At 48.0% G+C, this 22013-nt stretch overlaps 1 protein-coding gene across 2 annotated transcripts in view; it reads left to right on the plus strand.

Moving 5' to 3' along the window:
- NCAPG2 (non-SMC condensin II complex subunit G2) overlaps positions 1-22013 on the plus strand; it is a 69948-nt gene that overhangs the window by 5490 nt on the left and 42445 nt on the right. For both annotated transcript variants that reach the window (XM_081933434.1, XM_081933433.1), the window contains exons 4-8: positions 2648-2827; positions 15006-15120; positions 17073-17233; positions 17683-17817; positions 20548-20642. In XM_081933434.1, coding sequence (XP_081789560.1) covers positions 2648-2827; positions 15006-15120; positions 17073-17233; positions 17683-17817; positions 20548-20642 — 686 coding nt within the window. The remainder of the gene's footprint in view (positions 1-2647; positions 2828-15005; positions 15121-17072; positions 17234-17682; positions 17818-20547; positions 20643-22013) is intronic.

A 22013-nucleotide genomic window follows, 5' to 3' on the forward strand; every position in this document is an offset into this window, starting at 1 on the left:
GTAGATAGTCCAGCTTACAGTCAAAATAAAAAAGTTTTCCTGTGGGAACCAAGGTCATCATAACAGATGGCTGGTGAAGGAGGAGAGGAGCCTGCCAGCTGTTTTCATTGGACCATGTGACTGATGACACTGGGGAGGGGGGGAAGTTTTACTCTTTTAATTAGGTGAAAACCGCTGGAACTTTCAGAGTTGATTTTTACCGGTTGTGCTGATATGATGTATCCAATAAGGATGTCCTTTGAGGAATCTATCTGCCTTGGGGTTCTGATTTTAATGGGCGCTTTACTTGGAACTCTGACATTAAACCAACTCTGTAAGTTTGAATGCATTGTTTTTGTTAGTTGCGAAGTTGTGTCCGACCCATTGCAACCCCATGACAATGTTCCTCCAGGCCTTCCTGTCCTCTACCATCCTCTGGAGTCCATTTTAGCTCATGCCTACTGCTTCGGTTATTCCGTCCAGCCACCTCTTTCTCTATCATCCTGTTCTTCTTTTGCCCTCCATCTTTCCCAGCATTAGGCTCTTCTCCAGTGAGTCCTTCCTTCTCATTAGGTGGCCAAAGTGTTTGAGTCTCATCTTCAGGATGTGGCCTTCTAAAGAGCAGTCAAAGTTGATCATCTCTAGGACTGACCGGTTTGATTGCCTTGCAGTCCAAGGGACTTGCAGGAGTTTCAGAGACCTCAGTTATTTGGTGCTCAGCCTTCCTTATGATCCAACTTTCACAGCCATCCATTGCAACTGGAAAAACCATAACCTTGACTATACGCACTTTTGTTGGCAGAGTGAGGTCTTTACTTTTTAGTATGCTGTCTAGATTTGCCATAGCTTTCCTCCCCAGCAGCAAGCGTCTTTTAATTTCTTGGCTGCAGTCCCCATCTGTAGTGATCCCAGTGGAGCCCAGTAGCTGACACCTATTCTATACCTGTGCATTTGGTTTTTCTTTCCTAAATGTAGAATTTCACTTTTGTTGCCATTGAATTTCATTTTGTTAGATAGGCCTAGTGTTCAAGTCCGTCAAAATCTTTCTATAACTTGAGCCTGTCTTCTGGAGTGTTGGCTATTCCTGCCAGTTTAGTGTTGTCTGCAAATTTGATGAGTTCGCCTTCTATCCTCTGGTCTAAATTATTGATGAAAATATTGAAGAGTACTAGGCCTAAGACAGAGGCTTCAGATACTCCACTGCATACTTCTCTCCATGTAGATGCAGTTCCATTAAGGAGTGCACGTTGAGTGTGGTTGGTCATAGAGTTACGAATCCATCTGTTGGCGATGCTATCTAGAAATCGCTCAAACTTACAACCGCCGTGAAAAAAGAGACTTATAACTGGTCCTTGCATTTATAATCACTGCAGTATTCCCTTTGATCAAAATTTGGATGATTGGGAACGGACAGGTATTTATTACTGTTGCAGTATTCCTGGAGTCATGTGATCGGCATTTGTAACCTTCCCAGCCAGCTTCTAACAAGCAACATGGGGGGATCTGGATTCACTTAACAACTGCAGTGATTCACTTAACAATCATGGTGAGATTACAAAATTAGGTGTAATTCGCTTAGCAACCACCTGGCCTAACAATGGAAATTTTGATCCCGGTTGTGTCAAAGATTATCTGCAAGAGAGATCATCCAAGTGGATGTGTGTAATTGTAGGGATATACCATATTTTTCGGAGTATAAGACGCACCAGAGTATAAGACACACCAAGGTTTTGAAGTAGGTAGGTAGAAAGAGGGATAGAGAGGGAGAGAAAGACAGAGAAATACAGTAGGTAGGGAGAGCGAGAGAAAGAGTAGGTAGGTAGGAAGGTACGTAGGTAGATAGGGGGGGGGAGAAATACAGTAGGTATTAGGGAGAGAGAGAGTAGGTAGGTAGGTAGATGTTTCTAGGTGTATTTATCCATGTGCTGGAGAAGGAAATTGCTGACAATCTGCAGCACCTAAGACTTTGTTTCTGCTAGCACAGCACTTGATCAATGTAATTCTCATCAATCAGTTAAAGAGCTTTCCAAAAGGAAAAAAAAAGCTTTTGCACTCTGCAAACCTCCCAAAAATGGCTCGTTTTTCGTGAAAATGGGCCCGTTGGTTTTTTTTAAAAAGGCATGAATAGCCTGGGGAGGGGGGCTTGCAGAGTGCTCCTGGGGGGTAGGGGTGGCCAAAAACAAGCAAAAAACAGCCAATTTTTTGCAAAAACTGGCCCTTTTTGTCAAAATAATTGCATGCATAGCCTTATGGAGGCTTATAGAGTGCTGCTGGGGGCTGGGGTGGGGGCAAAAAACGGCCCATTTTTTGCTCATTTCTGCCCTCCCTAGCCCCCAGGAACTCTCTGAAAGCCTCCATAAGGGTATGCACCCTTGGTGAAGGCGGTGGGGCTTTGGGAGGCAAAAAATGCTGTATTTGATGTATAAGACACACCCAGTTTTTCAGCCTCTTTTTTTGAGGGAAAAAGGTGCGTCTTATACTCTGAAAAATACGGTAATTTTAAATCTTCAAAATTAAGGTTTTTTTTTTTAATGAATTTCTATTATTTTTTAATATTTAAAACTTTTTGGTGGCTTTTTAAAGCTCAAACTTGATTTTACAATATAGTGTATGTGTTGTATGAAATAATCTATTGAGTGATGTGCTATTTCTTGGCCTATATTTTTAGAACAATGCGTCAGGTTCCTTTGATCTACATGAACTGGTTCAAGAGCTATCAAGACAGCAAAAGGAAACATTGTGGCATAGATTAAAGGACTTGTTAGCCAAGGCTTTGCTGGATAATCCCATAGAAAAATGGCAAAGCGCGGAGGATGACAGCATGGAAACTGAAAAAAATGCAACACTGGTAATTTGTCCTGAATATACTAGTTAATATACATTTGGGTCCTGTCTCAGAAGCGAGGTGTGGGAGGAGTCTCGGCCCATTTTCCCGGAGACTGAGGTAATTTTGAGGCTACTCCCTCTACTACCCCCTCGTGACTCCCCAGATTAACCTCAGTCTTTGGCCCAGAAGGATACTTTTTCTGACTCTCCATTGGTTTCAAGGTTATTTTGGTTACTACAAATTTGTCTTTAGCCTTTTTCCCACTTGTGATTCCTCCCACCTCTCTCCCTTGCGTCTCTGTGTTGTTTAAACCTTTTTTTCTTTGCACAAGCCGGGCTTGCTGCGTTACTGGGGAAACCCCCAAGCCTCTGGCCGGTTAAAGGGGAGGCTCCAGGCTGCGCGCCAGAGGCCGCTGTCCGTGCAACCCCTGGTTCCATCATGGTGGACGGTTGCCATCTTGGACGGCGGCTATCTTGGGACACACATGGTGGGGCATGGAGATTGGTGCGCTTGTTTGCAGCTGCCACAAGCGCCCACGACCACCACCAGGAACGATCCTTCGGGCCTGTGCTCCGCCGGTGATCCGGGGAGGGCCCCTTGGTTTGGCGGTGGGCCAGCCTCTTCGGGCCGTGGATTGATGGCGTGGTTGTAAGTAACGCCAGTCTGAAGGAGCTCCGGACCGCGTGCAGAAACCCAGGCTGGTTGGCAGCGTGAGAGGAGGTGGGAAGGCAACAACTGTGAGTAAAGTGATGGCGGATGCTATGAGGAGCGGAGGGGCGGCTGCCCCTAGATCAGCAGGGGATTCAGATCCGGGCGAGGGGACCACCCGTGGAACTACCCCTGTAACGAAGGGGATGTCTACCTCAAGGAAGGCCATCTCTAAATCTGCTAGGAGGAGAGAGCCTAGCAAGGAGCCCCACATCACCAGGGCGGCTGGTAGGAGAATAAGGGAGGAAATCAGCCCTTCCCCATCCAGGTCATGCTCTCCTCTCCAGCATTTACCTTTGCCATAGGTCCAATTGGGTTCCCCTGGTTTCCTACGTGGCTCTGTGAGGAGGGTTAGCCCTCTATCCCCTCCTCTGTCTCCTGCCCAGTCTTCAGGACACTGGAGAGACCCCTTTGACCGCAGGGCAGCTGTTTCCTCCAGGCCACGCTTGGTTCCTCAATCTGCAGAGCCTCCTAGCCTTTCACCAGCTTATCCAGAGCTTTCTGAAGGTTTTCAGAATGTGGTTGCCCGTGCCATTGCTCAGGGCATCTCATCGGGCATGCAGTATCAATTTCAAGCCTCTAGACGAAAATCTTCTCATAGGAACCCACGAGGTCATCCAGACCAACCCCAATCTTCTGCAGCTAGAGAGCGCAGATTGGATTCCCCTTCCATGGCTAGTGAGGGGTCTGGATTGGAAGAAGAGGGGCAGAAGGACGTGGCCTTCTCTGAGGACGAAGATTCCCACGTTCCAGAGGCCCCTGCTGGCTTGTTCCCTCCTGCCTTGTTTGGTTCCCTGCTTCACAAGGCCAGGGCTACTGCAGATCTGGACAGCCCCTTCTCAAGCAGCTACTGCCTCCACCTCCAGCGGGGGGACCAAGAAGGGGCCCTTTTATAAGCCACACGTGGAAAAGGAAGAGATTCCTACACCTGATTTATTTATGGGGATGCTCAAATTTCAGTGGGCTAAGCCTGGCACGTTTCCCACTCCAGGCAGTAATGATCGCAGGTTTTACAATCTTAACACAAACTTTGCCCAAGCACTGCAGGTTCCAGCTATAGATGTCCCGGTGGCTGGCCTGGCCTCCGCTTCCACAGTGGTGACTGGTGATATCTCCAACTGTCTGAAGGCAGAGGATAAGAAGGTGGAACTGGTTCTGTGCAAGACCTTTCAGGCCATAACATGGGTGATCAGGGCGGCTGCTGCGGCTTCGTTTTTCAACAGGCCCACTCTGCTTTGGCTGGAACAGCTTTGCGATCGAACCCCCACTTCGGATGTGCGACTGTTGCAAGACATCAAGAAGTTGATGGTGGCCACCTACTTTTCAGCTGACGCTACACTGGATGCGGTCAAGTATTCTTCCAGGGTTCTTTCTTCTTCGGTGACTTCCAGGCGCCTTCTCTGGATGCGCAATTGGCAAGCAGAATCCCGGGCAAAGTGGCATTTGGTGGGGGTGGAATACATGGGAGACAAGCTGTCTGGGGCCTCCCTTTACCCTATCCTTATCGAGGACAAGAACAAGTGCAAGGTCTTCCGTTCCACGACTAAACGCTCTGACCAACACCCTGCGCTCTACCCCAGGAGGTCCTCCTATCGACCTCTGAGCAGGACGTACAACAGCCGAGGTATTCTGCTCCCAGATTCCCCAGACAGGGGGATAGGAATTACTCTAGGGACAGGGACAGGTACCAACAGCCCAGTAAGCGTCCCTTTTGAGGGGGTGGTGCCCATCCCTACCGCAGGAACAAGTGATTCGAGATCGGATCACCCGATTGGCGGTCGCCTTACCTTGTTTGCGAATCGCTGGAATCACATCACTACTGATGTATGGGTTCTTCAGATGGTTGAGTTTGGTTTGCAGTTAGAGTTTCGTTCCCATCCCCTGATTAGGTTCCGTCTTTTCCCTTACTCCAAGAATCCAGCTAAGCGTTCCCTTATGCGCAAGGCCATTTTCCAGGGCGCTGCTCTGGAGAGTCCAAAGAAGGGGTTAAACACAGCCAATCTGCCCAGAACTGAATTGAAACTTTAAGCCACGCCTCTGGTGCTGACTCCCCTCAGATTTTTTCAATTCAGCTAGCCCAGTAGACGTGCTTTAAGAGTTATCCAGTTCTAAGATTGATTCCTTGGACTCTCCAGAGGAAGAATAATTTTTTAAAACAGCATATTTAAGGATTTTTAGAGCAGGCTGGTGAGTTTAAATTTAAGTTTGTTTTTTTCCCTTTTTAATTGGGTTTTTCTCACCCTTTCGGCTCTCCTGGAGTCCGGGGCTTTGCTCTGGCTCCTAGAAGCCGCAGGCAGCTGTTGGGGGAAGCGTGTGGGTCGGAGTGCCGACGCCAGCGCTGTTGGGGCACCCCTACTGGGGGCCGATTCCCACTGGAAGCCCTCCGTTGCAATTTGTGCTTCTAGCAAGTCAAATTGCTGCGTGGGCTTCCAGGGCAGCCATTTTGGCTTCTTCCCTCTTTAAATTTGGTGCGAAAAGCTCCGGTGAGTTCCGGCCGCCATTTTGGATTGTGCAATCTTCCGGCTTTACTTTTAAAAGTTTTTTGCCGCAGCTGCCTGGTGCCTGGCTCTTTGCAGGAGCCGCGTGGAGTCAGACTTGCCCGGTGTGACCGGCGACCTGGGCCCCAATCCAAGCAAGTGATAGCGGCGTGGGATCGTGGCCTGCTGGGTTGCCTCCTTTACTCTCCTGCAGGTGCTGGGAGCGAATTCTGCTCGCGCCTAAAAGATTCCAAAGAACTGCTTCAGGCCTTGCAGTTTCTCTGTCTCCTCAGGAGCATCGTGCTGCGGTGGGCTTTCTGGAGGTGGTGAGTGGTGGTTTTCCCATCCCCCTACTGTCCCAACCAGTGATTGTTACCATGGCAGATCAGGCCCCTGAGACTTCTGAGGGTGTCTCTTCCAGAGCCCCTGTAAGACAGGCCGGGAAAGCTGCCAGGGAGGCCATTAGAGGGAGTAAGCCTTACTCCAGGCATGGCCCCAAGCAGGGCTCAGGCCTAGACAAAGATGCATTAAGGCGACAGAAGGCCTTAGAAAAACAGTCTTCCAAAGGCCAACAGCAGGCCCAATCTTCCCTTTCGGTGTCTCCTGGGGAGCCCTCCAGGGAAATTCCTCCAGCCCAGGGAGGCCCCATTTCTGATAGTGAAGAAGAAGGGGATTCCCTGGCCATGGCAACTTCTCCAGGCCATTCCATGGCTGATCAGGCTGATCTCTTTGCCTGTCCCTCTGATATGGAGGAGGGACCAGCTCCAATGGGGCCCTTAGCCCCTCAACAGCCGATCCCCGGGCCCACTCAAAGGGTTCGCCCCATTGAGGACCAAGGGCCTAACCTATCCACTGAAATGCAGGAAATAATTAACAGGGCCATTTCCCAGGGCATTGAGGCAGGCATGCGAAAAGGTGGCAAGCGCACTCGCAAGACCCACCATTTGCAACCCCAGGAGGATTCCAGAGAGATGACTCCTAGCCTTCCACCTTCCACTCTTCAGTGGCCTCCGATGAGTCAGACTGGGAGGAAGAAGAGGAATTTCTTCCTAGGCAGGAAGCTGAATTCTCTGGGGATGAGGCAAGCCCCGCCAAAAAGCCGGCCTTTTCAGGCTTATTTAATTTGGATAATTTCAAAACCATTTTAGATAAGGCTAAGATCTCAACTCACATGGGGTCCACCCCCCCAGCTCAGGTGGTTGTAGACCCTGATGATCTATCTGGGGATCTCTTGAGGAACCCATTTCGGTCCAGGAAATAGTTCCTGTACCCAAGATGTTCCTCAATTTAGTTCAAAGACAGTGGGCGCAGCCAGCTACCATGGCTACCTCCAGCAGCCATGACAAGAAGCTATATACGGTGGATGCCAGCCTGGAGGAGCTGCTCAAGCTCCCTCCTATCGATCCCCCTGTAGCGGCTCTTACCTCCTCTTCTGTGCTCCCTCCTGACCTGTTGGAGGGGCTCAAGGCTGAGGACAAGAGAACCGAAACTGCTTGTCACAAGACCCATCAGACAGCTGCATGGGCCATTAAGTCCTCCGCTTCAGCCTCCTTTTTCTCCAGGGCGGCTCTCCTGTGGCTGAGGCAGTTGTTGAGGAAGATACCTGCCAAGGACGTTAAAGTCAGGCAGGATATCAATAAAATCATGGCAGTCACAGAGTACACTGCTGATGCCACTCTGAATGCTGCTAAGTTTGCCTCGCGTGCCCTAGCGTCTAATGTTACTTCCAGACGCCTCCTGTGGCTTAGGCACTGGAATGTGGATATGCGCTCCAAATGGAAGCTTGTTACTGCCCCCCTTTAAAGGGGACAAGCTGTTTGGTGAGGTCCTTGATCCAGTCCTTGTGGAAAACAAGGACAAAAAGAAAGTGATGCCATCAGTCACCAAAAAGCCTGATCGTAAAGGTCCTGGCTCTTACAGGAGGCAGGCCTTTCGGAACAATGAGCCCTCCACCAGCTCCGCCCCCTATCATCGGGCGTATCCCCAGCAGGGTGAGCGGTCTCAGGACCGTCAGTCCTTTCGAGACAGAGGTCGCCAGCAGCCCTTCTCCAAGCGGCCATTTCGGGGGGGCTCCGGCTCCCGACCCTTTAGGAGGTATAAATGACCATCACAGGTCAGCTCCCATAGGAGGGCGGTTGCAGTTGTTCCACGCCAAATGGGAGCAGACCACGTCGGACCAGTGGGTTCTTCAAACGGTCCGCATGGGTCTCACTTTAGAATTCTGGTCCCCCCCTCCCCGCCACTTCTTCCGGTGTCCAGTTCCCTCAGGGTTAGTCAAAAGATCCCTCACGGAACAGGAGATAAGGCACCTCAAGGAGATCAGGGCCATAGAACCTGTCCCAGCAGGCCAGGAAGGAAGAGGGTTTTACTCCATCCTGTTTCTGGTCCCCAAAAACTCAGGAGGGTGGAGGGGGATATTAGATCTAAAGAGGTTCAATCACCACGTGACATATCGCAGGTTCAAGATGCAGTCCCTCCAGTCCATCTTGGGGTGCATCAGGCCAGGCGATATACTAACGTCCATAGACCTCAAAGAGGCCTACCTCCACATCCCTATCCGCAAAGCCCACCGCAAGTTCCCGAGGTTCTCTTACGCGGGCCTCCATTACCAGTACCGGGCAATGCCATTCGGTCTGTCATCGGCGCCCAGGACATTCACAAAGGTTCTCGCAGCCATGGCGGCTTTTCTACGGTCACGTCCGGTCAGACTCCACTGCCTGTCAATCGTGCCTTGGGCGAGACTTCACTCCCGTCCCCTTCAGTGGCTCCTGCTCCCATATCAAAGAACAAACGAAAGCAGCTCAACAAGACTGATTCCAGTTCCAGCAGAGGTACGTCGCTGTCTAAAGTGGTGGTTGTCTCCGGCCCTGTTAAAGGGGTCGCCATTCAAGGAGCCAGTCAGGCTCACCATCAACGGATGCCAGCCTGTTCGGTTGGGGGGCCCACTGCCACAACCAGCTCGCACAGGGCAGGTGGTCCCCTTCCGAAGCCGCTCACAGCATCAACTGGCTGGAGCTGAGGGCAGTCAGGCTTGCGCTGAAGCGCTTCCAGAGCACCGTTCAGGGCCACCACGTGCGCATCATGACAGACAATGTCGCCACCAAGGCGCACATCAATCGACAGGGGGGAACGCGCTCCAGATCCCTGATGAAGGAGGCGGAGCTCTTGGGTCGATGGGCGGAGAGGTATCTCCTTTCTCTTCAGGCGGAGCACATCTCGGGCACGAGCAACACCCAGGCGGACTGGCTGAGCAGATCCACAGTCGACCACTCGGAGTGGCGTCTACATCCGCTGCTGTTCCAGCAACTGTCCCAGAGGTTCGGCCTCCCGCTGGTGGACCTGTTCGCCACCGCGGCCAACGCGCATCTTCCGCGGTTCTTCACAAGGTTCCACCACCCGAGGGCGGAAGGAGTCAACGCGCTGCACGGCCCGTGGCCGAAAGGTCTGCTTTATGCTTTTCCCCCGCTACCTCTTCTTCCCAGAGTCATCAGGAAGATCCTAGCAGAGGAGGCGGAGGTGCTGCTGGTAGCACCGTACTGGCCCAGGAGAACCTGGTTTGCAGACTTGGTGAGTCTTTCGATCACACCACCGTGGCGGATTCCTCCACAGGACATCTCTCTCAGCCAGGGGGCCCTTCAACATCCAGAACCCCAGTGGCTGCAGCTGGCCGTCTGGCACTTGAGAGGGATCTCCTAAGCAGAGGCAAGTTGTCAGACAAGGTGATTGGCACCATCCAAGCGTCACGACGGCAGTCCACGACGCGCATCTACGACGCCACTTGGAAATCCTTCGCCAGCTAGTGCACGGCTCATGGTACGTCTGCGCCCCTTGCTTCGGTTCCTGTCATCCTGGACTTCCTGCAGGAAGGTTTGGACAAGGGCCTGGCACCTAACACCCTGAGGCGCCAGGCGGCAGCCCTGTCAACCATCCTCTCAGTTGAGGGCTACGCATCTCTTGGCCGGAATCCGACCATCCGCAGTTTCCTCGGGAGCGACCAACCTGAGACCCCCAGTGGTCCACAGATACCCATCTTGGGATCTCAATGTAGTGTTGCGGTCCCTCATCGGGCCCCCGTTTGAGCCCATTAAGACGGCCAGTCTCAGACACCTCACATTCAAGACGGTTTTTCTGGTCGCTATCACGTCTGCTCGTCGCATATCGGAACTGGCTGCCTTGTCAGTCAGAGAGGACTTGTGTCTCATTCGTAACGACAGAGTAATCCTGAGGCTGGACCCTTCCTTCATTCCGAAGGTCAATTCCTGGTTTCATCGGGCGCAGGAGGTGGTCCTTCCGGATTTTTGTCCGCATCCTCGGCACCCGAGGGAAAAGCGCTGGCACATGCTGGATGTGCGCAGGACTATTCGCAGATACATCAAGCGCACGGCCAGTTTTCGTAAATCCGAATCTCTATTCGTCTCCTTTCAACCAGCTTCTCAAGGCAAGAAGGTCTCTTCATCTACCATCGGCGGATGGCTGCGAGCCTGCATTGCGCTTGCCCACGTTTTACAGTCCGTTCCTGTGCCTCGCAATATCACAGCACATTCGACTAGAAGCGCCGCCACCACAGCTGCCTGGTCTACACAGGCACCGATTGAAGAGATCTGCAAGGCGGCCACCTGGACTTCTCTGTCTCCATTTGTCCGAAATTACAAACTGGACAGTTTTGCATCGGCGGAAGGGGCCTTTGGGAGGCGTGTTCTTCAGGGCATCCATACCAGCGGAGCGACCCTGATGGCTGAGCCTTCCCGCCCTAGTGACAGTTAGCTTGGGCATGTCCCTTCTTTGGACTCTCCAGAGCAGCGCCCTGGAAAATGACCATTGTCTTACCTGAAGGGTCCTTTTCAGGGCGCTGCAACGGAGAGTCCACCCCGCCCTGGGGTCTATTCTCCGCTGGTGTTTGTGAAGTCACAGTGTTGTTTGTTGTTTCTGTTATTGTTGTTGGACTATTTTTGACTTGTTCCATATTAGACTTCCAGTTGAAGTTTCAGCGCGCAACTGTTCCACGTCTTCATTGAATAAATCTGAGGGGAGTCAGCACCAGAGGCGTGGCTTAAAGTTTCAATTCAGTTCTGGGCAGATTGGCTGTGTTTAACCCCTTCTTTGGACTCTCCGTTGCAGCGCCCTGAAAAGGACCCTTCAGGTAAGACAATGGTCATTCGGCATTTGCTAGACATCAGGGCAGTGGAATTGGTCCTAGAAGAAGAGAGGGTTTTAGGGTTTTATTCCAATCTGTTCATAGTTCCTAAAAGTTCAGGGGGCAATCTTAGACCTCAAATTGTTGAACTCCAGCTGGTCTACTGGAAATTTAAGATGGCTTCCCTCAAGTCCATCTTAGAGGGTATCAGACAGGGTGACTTCTTAGCATCCATTGATCTCACGGAAGCATACCTCCACATCATTGTTGCACCGGACCACCATAAATTCCTTAGGTTTGCATATGGAGGGGTGCATTACCAATACAGGGGCCTCTCCTTTGGGTTGGCATCTGCCCCTAGGACCTTCATCAAGGTGTTAGCTGTAGCTGCAGGTCATCTCCGGTCCTTCCCAGTCCGGTTACATTGCTATTTAGATGACATCCTCGTGCTGGCCACTACGGCGGACCGAGCAGAGAGGGACCTGGCTCTCACTATTGCCACCCTGCAGACCTTAGGGTTCTCGATCAATGTCGAGAAGAGTCATCTCACCTCTACCACTAAGCTCCAACATTTGGGAACCACCATTGACTACTGTGGCTTGTGAGGTGTCTTTGTCACAGGAGCGTAGGGACAGTATTTTGGAGTTGATCCGGGAGATCCTCAAGACACGTTCTGTTCCCGTAATCCTTCTCTCCAGACTCCTGGGCAAGTTCATCTCCTGCATCGGGATAGTGCCTTGGACTCGCCTCCATGCCAGAGATCTACAGTGATTCCCGCTACAGCACCAGAGAGTCGGGACAAACGACGCCCTCTTCAAGGTCCTGGTGCCACCCCAGGTATTCCTCTCCTTCCATTGGTGGATGTCCCTGGCACTGTCCAAGGGCTCCCTTTTCAGGAAACCAGACAGGTTGACTACAGACGCGAGCCTATTTGGCTGGGGGGCACACCTTCAGTCTCAGATAGCTCAGGCCAGGTGGACGCCCACGGATCTATGGAAGAACATCAACTGGCTAGAGCTTAGGGCGATTCACTTGGCACTTCGACACTTCAAGGAGGCGGTGCCGGTCAACATCTCCTGGTCCTGATGGACAACGTGGCGGCTAAAGCTCATGTGAACAAGCAAGGGGGCATGCACTCCTTGGCGCTTCGCGACAAGGCAGTTCGACTGGGCAACTGGACAGAGAGGAATCTCTTGTTGATTCGGGCGGAACACATCTCCGGGGTGGACAAGCGACAGGCAGACTGGCTCAGCAGGGAGACAGTGGACTGTGGGGAGTGGCAGTTGCATCCCAGCATCTTCGAGCGGATTTGCCAGAGATTTGGTCGGCTGACAGTGAATCTCTTCGCCACCCCATCGAACGTCCAAATTCCGAGGTTCATTTCGCAGTTCTGGCCCAAGGAGCGGTGGACATTGGTGCCCTTTGCTGCAGATGGCCGTCAGATCTCCTTTACGCCTTCCCTCCCCTTCCTCTCTTTCCCAGGGTCTGAGGAAGCTAGTGCTAGAGAGGGCAGAAGTGATCCTGATAGCGCCCCACTAGCCCCGGCATCCCTAGTTTGTGGACCTAGTGGGTCTGTCGGTTCTGCCTCACTGGAGAATTCCCGGGGGGGGAAGTCTGGATCATCTGGATCCGGAGTGGCTCCAATTAACCACTTGGCACTTGAGTGGGAGCAGCTGAGGGAGGCACAGTTCTCAGCCAGGATGAACAGGCCCATTGAGGCTTCCAGAAGGAAGTCCACCACATGCATTTACGATGCGACCTGGAGTTCCTTTGTAACATAGTGCAGGTTGGCCCTGATAGATCCGACCTCGGCATCAGCGCCCCAGAACTGGAGTTCTTCCAGGATGGGTTAGAGAATGGTCTGGCCCCCAGTATCCTCAGAAGGCAGGTCTCAGCCTTGGCCATGGTCATTGGCGAGGTGGGTTCTAGAACCTTATCCCAGCACCTGGTCATAAAGTGGTTTCTCAGATTGGCTGCTAATCTTCGGCCCCTGGTGATCCATCAGTTTCCCACCTGGGACCTTCCCACAGTGCTCCAGGCCCTTACAGATGTGCCCTTCGAGCCTCTGAGGGAGGTAACTTTCCAGCTCCTTATGCTCAAGGTGGTGTTCCTGGTAGCCATAATCTCAGCTAGGCGGGTGTCTGAGATCAATGCCTTATCTGCCAGGGCAGATTTGTGCACCTTCCACGACAACAGGGTTGTTCTCAGACGCGACCCTGCCTTCCTTCCCAAGGTCAACACTTTCTTCCATAGGGCTCAGGAAGTGGTGCTCCTGGACTTCTGTACGGCACCTTCCAGAGAAAGGGAAAGGTCCTGGAACCACCTTGATGTACCTACGGCACTGCGTATATACCTCAAACATACAGCTGCCTTCAGGAGGTCGGAGGCACTTTTCGTCTCCTTCCAGGCTTCTACCAGAGGGGCAAAGGTATCGCCTGCCACCATCAGCAGGTGAATTTAGCTAGTCATCACTAAGGCCTATGAGGCACGGGGGATCCCGGTTCCAGAGGGCATCACCACACACTCCAGCAGGAGTGCGGCAACCTCTGTGGCCTGGGCTACCCAGGTGCCCATTGAGGCCATCTACAGGGCGGCTGCTTGGGCCTCTCCCTTCATTAGGCATTACCGTCTGGATGCCTCTGTGGAGGCATCATTTGGTAGGAGGATTCTTCAGAGAGTGCTGGACACTCGGAGGGCTCACGCCCAATAATTCCCTCCCATGGACATCTAGCTTTGGTATGTCCCACATGTGACTCCTCCCACGCCTCGCTTCTGAGACTGTCAGTTGGTTTTACCTGAACTGCATGTCTAGAAGCTGGCGTGGGAGCAGTCACTACCTGCCCGTTCTGTGCGCGCCTGGCATGGGGGCCTGAGGGAGATTAGTTGTTGGTCAGTCAGGCCTGGGGGAGGGAGTTGTTGTTTTGTGTTTTTCCTGTTCCCTTCCTCCCAGACTCTTTTTGGACTGTACCGTTGGTTAATCTGGGGAGTCACAAGGAAGAAGTAGAGGGAGTGGCCTCAAAATTACCTCAGTCTCCGGGCAAATGGGCTGTGATAATACCCACATGTGACGCTCCCATGCCAACTTCTAGACATGCAATTCAGGTAAGACCAACTGACATTTAAAAGTAGGATTATTTTGGTGTAGTGCTGAAGAAACCAGCAGACTGTGAATTCTAGTCCTGCCTTAGGTGTGAAACTCAGTTGGGTGACTTTAGATCAGTCTCTCTTTCGACCCAACCCTCCTCCCAGGGTGTATTGTTGTGGGGAAGAATAGGAGAAGGATGGAGGATTATGTATTTTCACATGATAAAGCAATTAAGGTGGGATAAAAAAACCTAAAAATTTAAAAAAATACTGGACCATTTTCTGGGTTTTAGATATTGCCCAAGCTTTTTTTCTTCTTATAATATGACTGTACTGACTTACATCGGATTGAAACAGTGACTTAGCTAATTATTGCCCATTTAAATTCAACATTCCCTTGATTTTCTTCCTACAGGTGTTTAATTTATATTTATATTCATTTATTTAAATTTATTATAGCTACCCAACTCTGATGGGTTTTGAAGCAATATTCAACCACACGCACACACACACCCTCCATAAAAACAGGAAGTTTAAAACCACAAAGATAATCTGGACCTGAGTTTATTTTATTGAATATTTATTGACCGTAGAGGACACACCTAGGTATTTTTTAACACAAATGAATTTATATCCAAATAACACCAAGTTAGGAATTCTTTCAAAATCTTATTTGCTAGATATTTTACAAAAATGTGTTTGTTAGATCTTCTGAGCAGCTTCTCTTTTTAAAAAATATGCTTTTGTATCTTTTTAAAGTCTATAGCTCTCTTTTTAATTGTCTCTGAATTTTCAGAAGCAAACTACAGCTGTGATTCAAGGTGTAGCAACTATAGTTACTGCATCCATTCCTACATTAGATGAAAATATTGACATCAAAACTCTTTTAGAATGTGCTGTGATATTAAATGGTATGTATTGTGGGTATGATGAATATAACTATGCTTCTGGCAATAGTCCTGGACTGATGCTTGTAGTTTTTCCCCATGGAATTGCATATTTTCTTAAACTACTTTTAATTTATTGAGGTTGTGCTTCAGTGGTGCAATTTAGAATGATTGTATATTCTTCATAAATGCTTAGCTCTTGTTGTTTTGAAGATTCTCATAATAACAAGTAGTAATCTAAAATGTTGACGTAAATACTGAATCTGCTGATGTGTTTATCACTTGAATCTTTGAGTAGGGGCCTGATTTCCAAGCTTAATGTTCCTTTGATTGAATGAGTTTCAGATTGGAAAACATTATGGTTAATTTTTCAGAATCAAGAAGATTTGGTTGGACACCAATCTATCCAGAACTGCATTAATCTTGCATGATGAACCATGCTATTTCTTAAGGAATATGTAAATCTAGGCACATTCATTCTAACACTAAAATAACTTTCTAAATACGGTATGTTTTTTTACAACAGGCATAGTGATGTCTCATGTTAATGACTATCTAAGCATATCTCAATTCTGCTATATCATATGCAAAATGCAGTCCTGATTGATCAATATGTTCAATTAATTCTACAATTTGTTTTTACTTTCACACACACAGATAAACTCAAACAAACTATTATAGCAATAGCACTTAGAGTTATATACTGCTTCACAGGCTTTTACAGCCCCCGCTAAGTGGTTTACAGAGTCAGCCTATTGCCCCCAACAACCTGGGCCCTCATTTTACCCACCTTGGAAGAATGGAAGACTGAATCAACCTTGAGCCTGGTGAGATTCGATCTGCCAAAATGCTGGCAGCCAGGGATTAGCAGAAGTAGCCTGCAATACTGCACTTTAACCATTGTACCACCGTGGCTCAAATTATGACCATAAGTTGTTGTCTTGATAAGTCATTGCATCCACTTGACTGGAAGTAATCTTTTGTGGCAGTCATTAGACAAACACTGCAGTTGTTAAGTAAACCCATTTATTTGAATGGATGGGGTTTATTTTTGCAAAACATGTAGCAAACTGGCAAGAATAATTGAAAATTGCAGTCATGTGAGGGTGAAAATTAATGAGTGTTCCTGAAGCTGACACCCCCCCCCCCCCCGTCCCAACATGTAGTCATGCAGGTGGGGATAGCATGATCATTTACAGTGGACAGGATTGCTTCACTGGCTCTAAAACACCCGTTCGATTGCTGTCACAACTTTAAATCAGGGGTCACCAACCCTTCGGACCTCAGGGACCGCTAAATTCATAATTTTAAATCCTGTGGACCACTAATATGAATTAGTGAGGGGATGAGGTCCTTCAGGCACTTAGCTTGGCTGCCTATTAGTGGAGAGAAGCGCCCGGGGTCAACCCCAGGTTTGCTATCCATTGCAACTAGGAATCTCAAATAGGGTGAAGAATGAATCTTTGTTTTGTAGCCAGCCTGGGCACTAGATTGGCTCCCTGCAAACTCTGTCTTTTAAGGAGCTGGGGCGAAGTTTCACACACCTCTCACTGAAGTGCCTGGACTCCCAGGGAAGGAGGTAGGAAAAGGCTGGGGCTACTAAACAGGCAGCCAACTAAGTGCCTGAAGGACCCCATCCCTTCAGTGAGCAGGAGTAATTGCTTCGCCAGGCCATATCTGGCCCAGGGGCCATAGTTTGAGGATCCCTGATTTAGTGCAATATAAAAAATGCAAAAATCAACAATTTTTCTACGGACCACCAACATTTTCTCACGGACCATCAGTTGGTGACCACTGCTTTAAAAAGTTGTGAAACAAGGACTACCTATATAGAGATTCATCATGAACTGGTCTTTAACTATCATAAAGATACTTGATTTCTAAGAGACAGGGGAAAACTTTAGAGGCATATGAAGATTACATTCTTTTTGTTACCCCAAAACCCACTGCATTTTCATTAAATAACTGTGTTACAGGGATTCTTTCGGTACTACCGGATTCTGAAAAATCTCTGTTGGAAACCATTCGGTGCCTTTCAGAATGCTGGTGGGAGAAGGGATTAGAAGAAAAAGAACAATTTGGAAAAACTGCTTTTTTGATGCTTCTGAGGAAGAGTCTGGGGAATAAAACTGTTGTGGTAAGCAATATGTGTTCAGTGTCTAAATTTGTATGTATATGTTTGAGATGAGTGCCACTTTTGTATTTTAATGTACACCACAAATCATTGGCAGGGGATTAATTTTCTTTCCTCTGGATAAACCTGAGGGAAGTCAAATGCTTTTAGAAACATTGGCAGGAATGGATGCGTAGGTAATAAATGGTATCTCTCTTGGGTTGAATAATTATATGCCAGGGTAGTGTAACAAAGCATCCAGGCTCCAAAATTTGCAATCCCAGCAAGAAACTGTTCAGTGTCAACTCATGGGAACTATCCACGGGGTCGGCTCCCAAACCAGAGCTTATGCGTAAGTATCGTGAGTATCACTGGTGATCACAACACATGGCATTCCTCCTCCTTGTGCCTTCTGCAGATTTACGTCTCTTGCCTCATCAGTGACATGAAATAATCTTACTCATCTCCTTTAGGGGGAAGATATAACCCGCCTATGTCACCTTCACCGGGTTCTACTGTGTTTTGATTATGACTCAGACGAGAGTAATGAAATTAAAGATTTGTTACTGCGGTGCTTTATGAGCCTAGGCTACATTAAAAAAGAAGAGGTACGAATCTGTTTTTTGTTTTTTTTGTTTTTGTTTTTGTTTTTTTTAATGAACTCGTTGGGTAAAATTGGCTGATATTTTATGACGTGTTATGTTATTTGTATTTTAAATTATTGGCTGCATTTTTATTGTTTTTTATTTTGCTATTAATTGTTGGCCGCTAAGAGTTATGTAATCAAAATGGGTGGCCTTATAAATGTATTAAATAAATTAGGTCCCTGCAGTGCAGATATATCTGAAAAAGAAACTTTAAAGAAGGTGTGAGATTTAATATAGTTTAAATATGTTATCAGAAACTGGAATAATGCAAGATAGGGTTCCCTGCCTTCTTGAAAAAAGAAGAGAAAGCTACCGTATTTTCCCTCAAAAAAGAGGCTGAAAATCTGGATGCGTCTTATACACTAAATACAGCATTTTTTGCCTCCTGAAACCCCACCCCCTTCACCAAAATGGCCATGCATAGCCTTTAGGAGGCTTTCAGAGTGCTCATGGGGGGGAAACGGGCTGTTTTTTGCTCAATTTTGCCCACCTCAGCCACCAGGAACACTCTACAAGCCTCCTAAAGGCTATGCATGCCCTTTTTTGTGACAAAAAACAGGCCCATTTTCATGAAAAACAGGCCGTTTTTTGCTCGTTTTGGGGACCCCTACTCCCCAGGAACACTCTACAAGCCTCCTAAAGGCTATTCGTGCCCTTTTTGAGGGGGGGAAAGAGCGCCCATTTTCGTGAAAAATGGGCCATTTTTGGGAGGTCTGCAGAGTGCAAAAACTTTTTTTAATTTGCCTCTTCAAAATCTTGGTGTGTCTTGTACTCCGAAAAATACGGTAACTTTTTAGGTGCTTACTTTTTTTGTTTGCTTAATGTTCTTTAGAAACTTCTTTAATTATGCACTTCATTGTGAGCATATTTACAAGTTGTCTAGAGCATGTTGTACAATGTAATCCTATAGGTAGTCCTTGGTTATGACCATAACTGGGCCCAGAATTATGGTTATAACATGTGTTGATTGTTAAACGGGTCATCACATGGCTATGCTTGATTTTACAACCTATTTTGGGCAGTTTCAAAACAAATATGGCAGTTTTAAGTGAACGCTAAGGTTGTTAAATGAACCTATAATCTACAATGGATATTTTTTGATTGAAACTGGAAGTAAACACTGGTCTCCGGCCCAAAAATGTTATAAGATTATGGTCATGTGACTGCAGAATGCTGTAAACGTCCATAATTGCGGTCTGGTTCCAAAGCACCCAAAAAGCAATCATATGACTACAGACAACCCAGCGTGTGCATTTCCTGCGTCGGATGAGAAGAACACGTGTTTCTCCTTCTATCCTGGCCATTTTTTTTACAGAAGCACGATTGAGAGCGTTCTAATAAACTGCATCCCCCATTGGTTTGGTGGCTGCAATGCTTCAGAGAGAAAGTCCAGGATACTGCTTATACATGCTATGTGCTTAGAGCTCAAAGCATTGTTAGAGACCCCACACACCTACTTCATGGTCTGTTTCTGTTGCTCCCCTCTGGGAAGTATTCGAAGTGTTTCCAGCAGGACTATCAGATTCCGTAACAGCTTTGTCCCTATGCCATCCATCTGGTAAACTTGCAAGATTTGTTTTTCTCACCATGTACATGTATACATCCAAATTAGACTGTGTTATTTTTCCATGTCATATAATATATGTGGGTGTATCCACAAATTTGGTATTTATTTATGAAGGTCCAGCCATTGGAACTTCAAACCCAGCTCATAAGTAGCCTGGGAGGAATAGAGTGGAATAGAATAGAATGTGAGGGGTCTGTAAATATTTTCACGGTCCTCTTTTTGATTCGTGCAGTGTACAGGTCATCAATGGAAGGCAGGTATATTTTTTCTGCAGTTCTGATTATCCTCTGAAGTCTGTGTCTGTCTTGCTGGGTTGCAGAACCAAACCAGACAGTTATGGAGGTGCAGATGACAGACTCAGGAATTCCTCTGTAGACTAAATCAGCAACTCCTTGGGCAGTTTGAACTTCCTGAACTGGTGCAGAACATTATTTGTTGTGCTTTTTTGATGACATTTTTGATGTTAGCTGTCCGTTTTAGGTCTTGAGATAAGATCCATCATAAATTCAAATAGTTGTCAAACAACTGGTTGTAAATTAAGGATACTTATATTAATAATATTCACTGAAGAATGAAGTCCAATGACAATAGGCCATATGCCCCCTTCCTTAATATGTAGGATTCTAGGCTTAGGTAAACAGAAGCAGTATGAATACTACAGTGTAGGAGATAGTCCTTGACCTGTGATCACAATTGAGCCCAAAATTTCTGTTGCTAAGAAAGGCAATTGATAAGAGTTGTGCCTCATTTTATAATTTTTTTTGTGACACAGTTGTTAAACGAATTACTGCAGTTGTTAAGTGAATCATGTGAATATTAATTGAATTTGGCTTCCCCATTGACTTTGCTTGTTGGAAGTCAGCTGGAAAGGTTAAAAATAGTGATCACATGGCCCCTGGACAGTGCAATTGTCATAAATGCATACCAGTTGCCAAACACCCAAATTTTGATCACATGACCAAGGGGATGCTGCAGTAGTCGTAAGCCTGAAAAATGGCGATAAATCACTTTTTTCAGTTGTAACTTTGGTCACTTAAACAAATGGTTGTAACTCGAGGACTACCTGTGCTGAGTTTAAAAGAGTTTGTATCTACTTAAGTGATATTGTCTGGCTACTTTTTCAGGGAAGAAGATTCTTGAGCTTTCTTTTTACATGGAACGTAGATTTCATTAAGCTGATACATGGCACTATTAAAAATCAACTCCTATGTTTCCCTAGGTAAGTTTCTCTTCTACCAAGAAAGTGAGTTGGGGGTTTCCCAAATTCTGGGGTGTCAGCTGTAGGCAAGTCCTGCAATCTGTATAATGTGCCACGATGCCCGTCTTTGCTTACCAATTTGAAACACTAATAACTTTTCAGTAGTGGCAAATACCTGCGGCTCAAGTGTAGGGTGAGGGTGAAGGTTCTTTCTCCAAGCTTATGGATTGGTTTCTGAATGTTTTGTTACCAGGCTAGGTAACATCTTCAGGAGAGTTTAGGGGATGTCAGTGTTCTTCTGGGTGTGTCAAGTGAGGGTCTTCGATTGGAGCAACACAAAAATAATCGGCCATGCCACCACCCACCACGTTTGTGAGGTCATCAAAACCTGGCACTCCACAAGCAATTCCATCAACAGACATTGTTGACCCACATTTAATAGACACATTGACCTACAACCAGCCTTCAGAATCCAAATCAACCACACGCCCAACCAGAGGCAGCTCTGACCCTCAATCAACCCACACAAGACCTCCCCCCCCACTAACAGTTCATCTCCCAATGACATGATGTCCTTATCACAAGACACACTGAAGACTCACAGCTCACCTATCACTAGACCCTCACTTGACACACCCACACCTGAAGCCCTTAAAAACAAGAAAACTGACATCCCCTAAACTGCTGAAGATGTGACCTAGCTGAGTGACAAGACGTTGGGAAAGCTGTTTGTCACTGTTAATAAAGGTTGTGTTAGCTTCAACCTGCCTTGCCTCAGTCCCTGTCTGCCTCGTTCTCCCTACAGAACACTGGCGACGTGGGATCAGGTCTGAGGTAAAGGACAAAAGCGAAGTCACTGTTAGAGCTGTCTCAAGTCACTAAGCGACGAGACGTCGCTCATCGCTGATTTTTTTCTGATTCTTCACGCACGTCCTTCTCAGGATGGCTACCCAACCGGCATTCAGCCCAGCCACCGAAACTTGGGACGCTTACCTCGAACGGTTTGAGTGCTTCCTGGAGGCAAACGATTTCACTGGTTTGTCTAGCGGCCGTAAAAGAGGCTATTTCCTCAGCGCCTGTGGCCATGAGATGTTTGGCACAGCCAGGGCTTTAGCAGCCCCTCAGTCAGTGCACTCAATGCCCTGGGAGACGCTCTTGGAGAAGCTAAAAAACCATTATTCTCCAACTCCCTCACATATGGCGAGGCGCTATGCGTTCCGACAGAGGATCCAGAGAGAAGGAGAATCTGTGTCGGACTACATGGCGTCCCTCAGAACGGTGGCTCTACACTGCAATTTCCCAGTGCTGGACAATGCCCTACTAGAACAGCTGGTCTGTGGTATCAGAGATCTCAGCTTTCAGCGACGTTTGCTGGCGCGAAAAGAGTTGACA

This window comes from Natrix helvetica (genome assembly GCF_964273705.1).
Source record: "Natrix helvetica genome assembly, chromosome: Z".
Lineage (NCBI taxonomy): Eukaryota > Metazoa > Chordata > Lepidosauria > Squamata > Natricidae > Natrix > Natrix helvetica.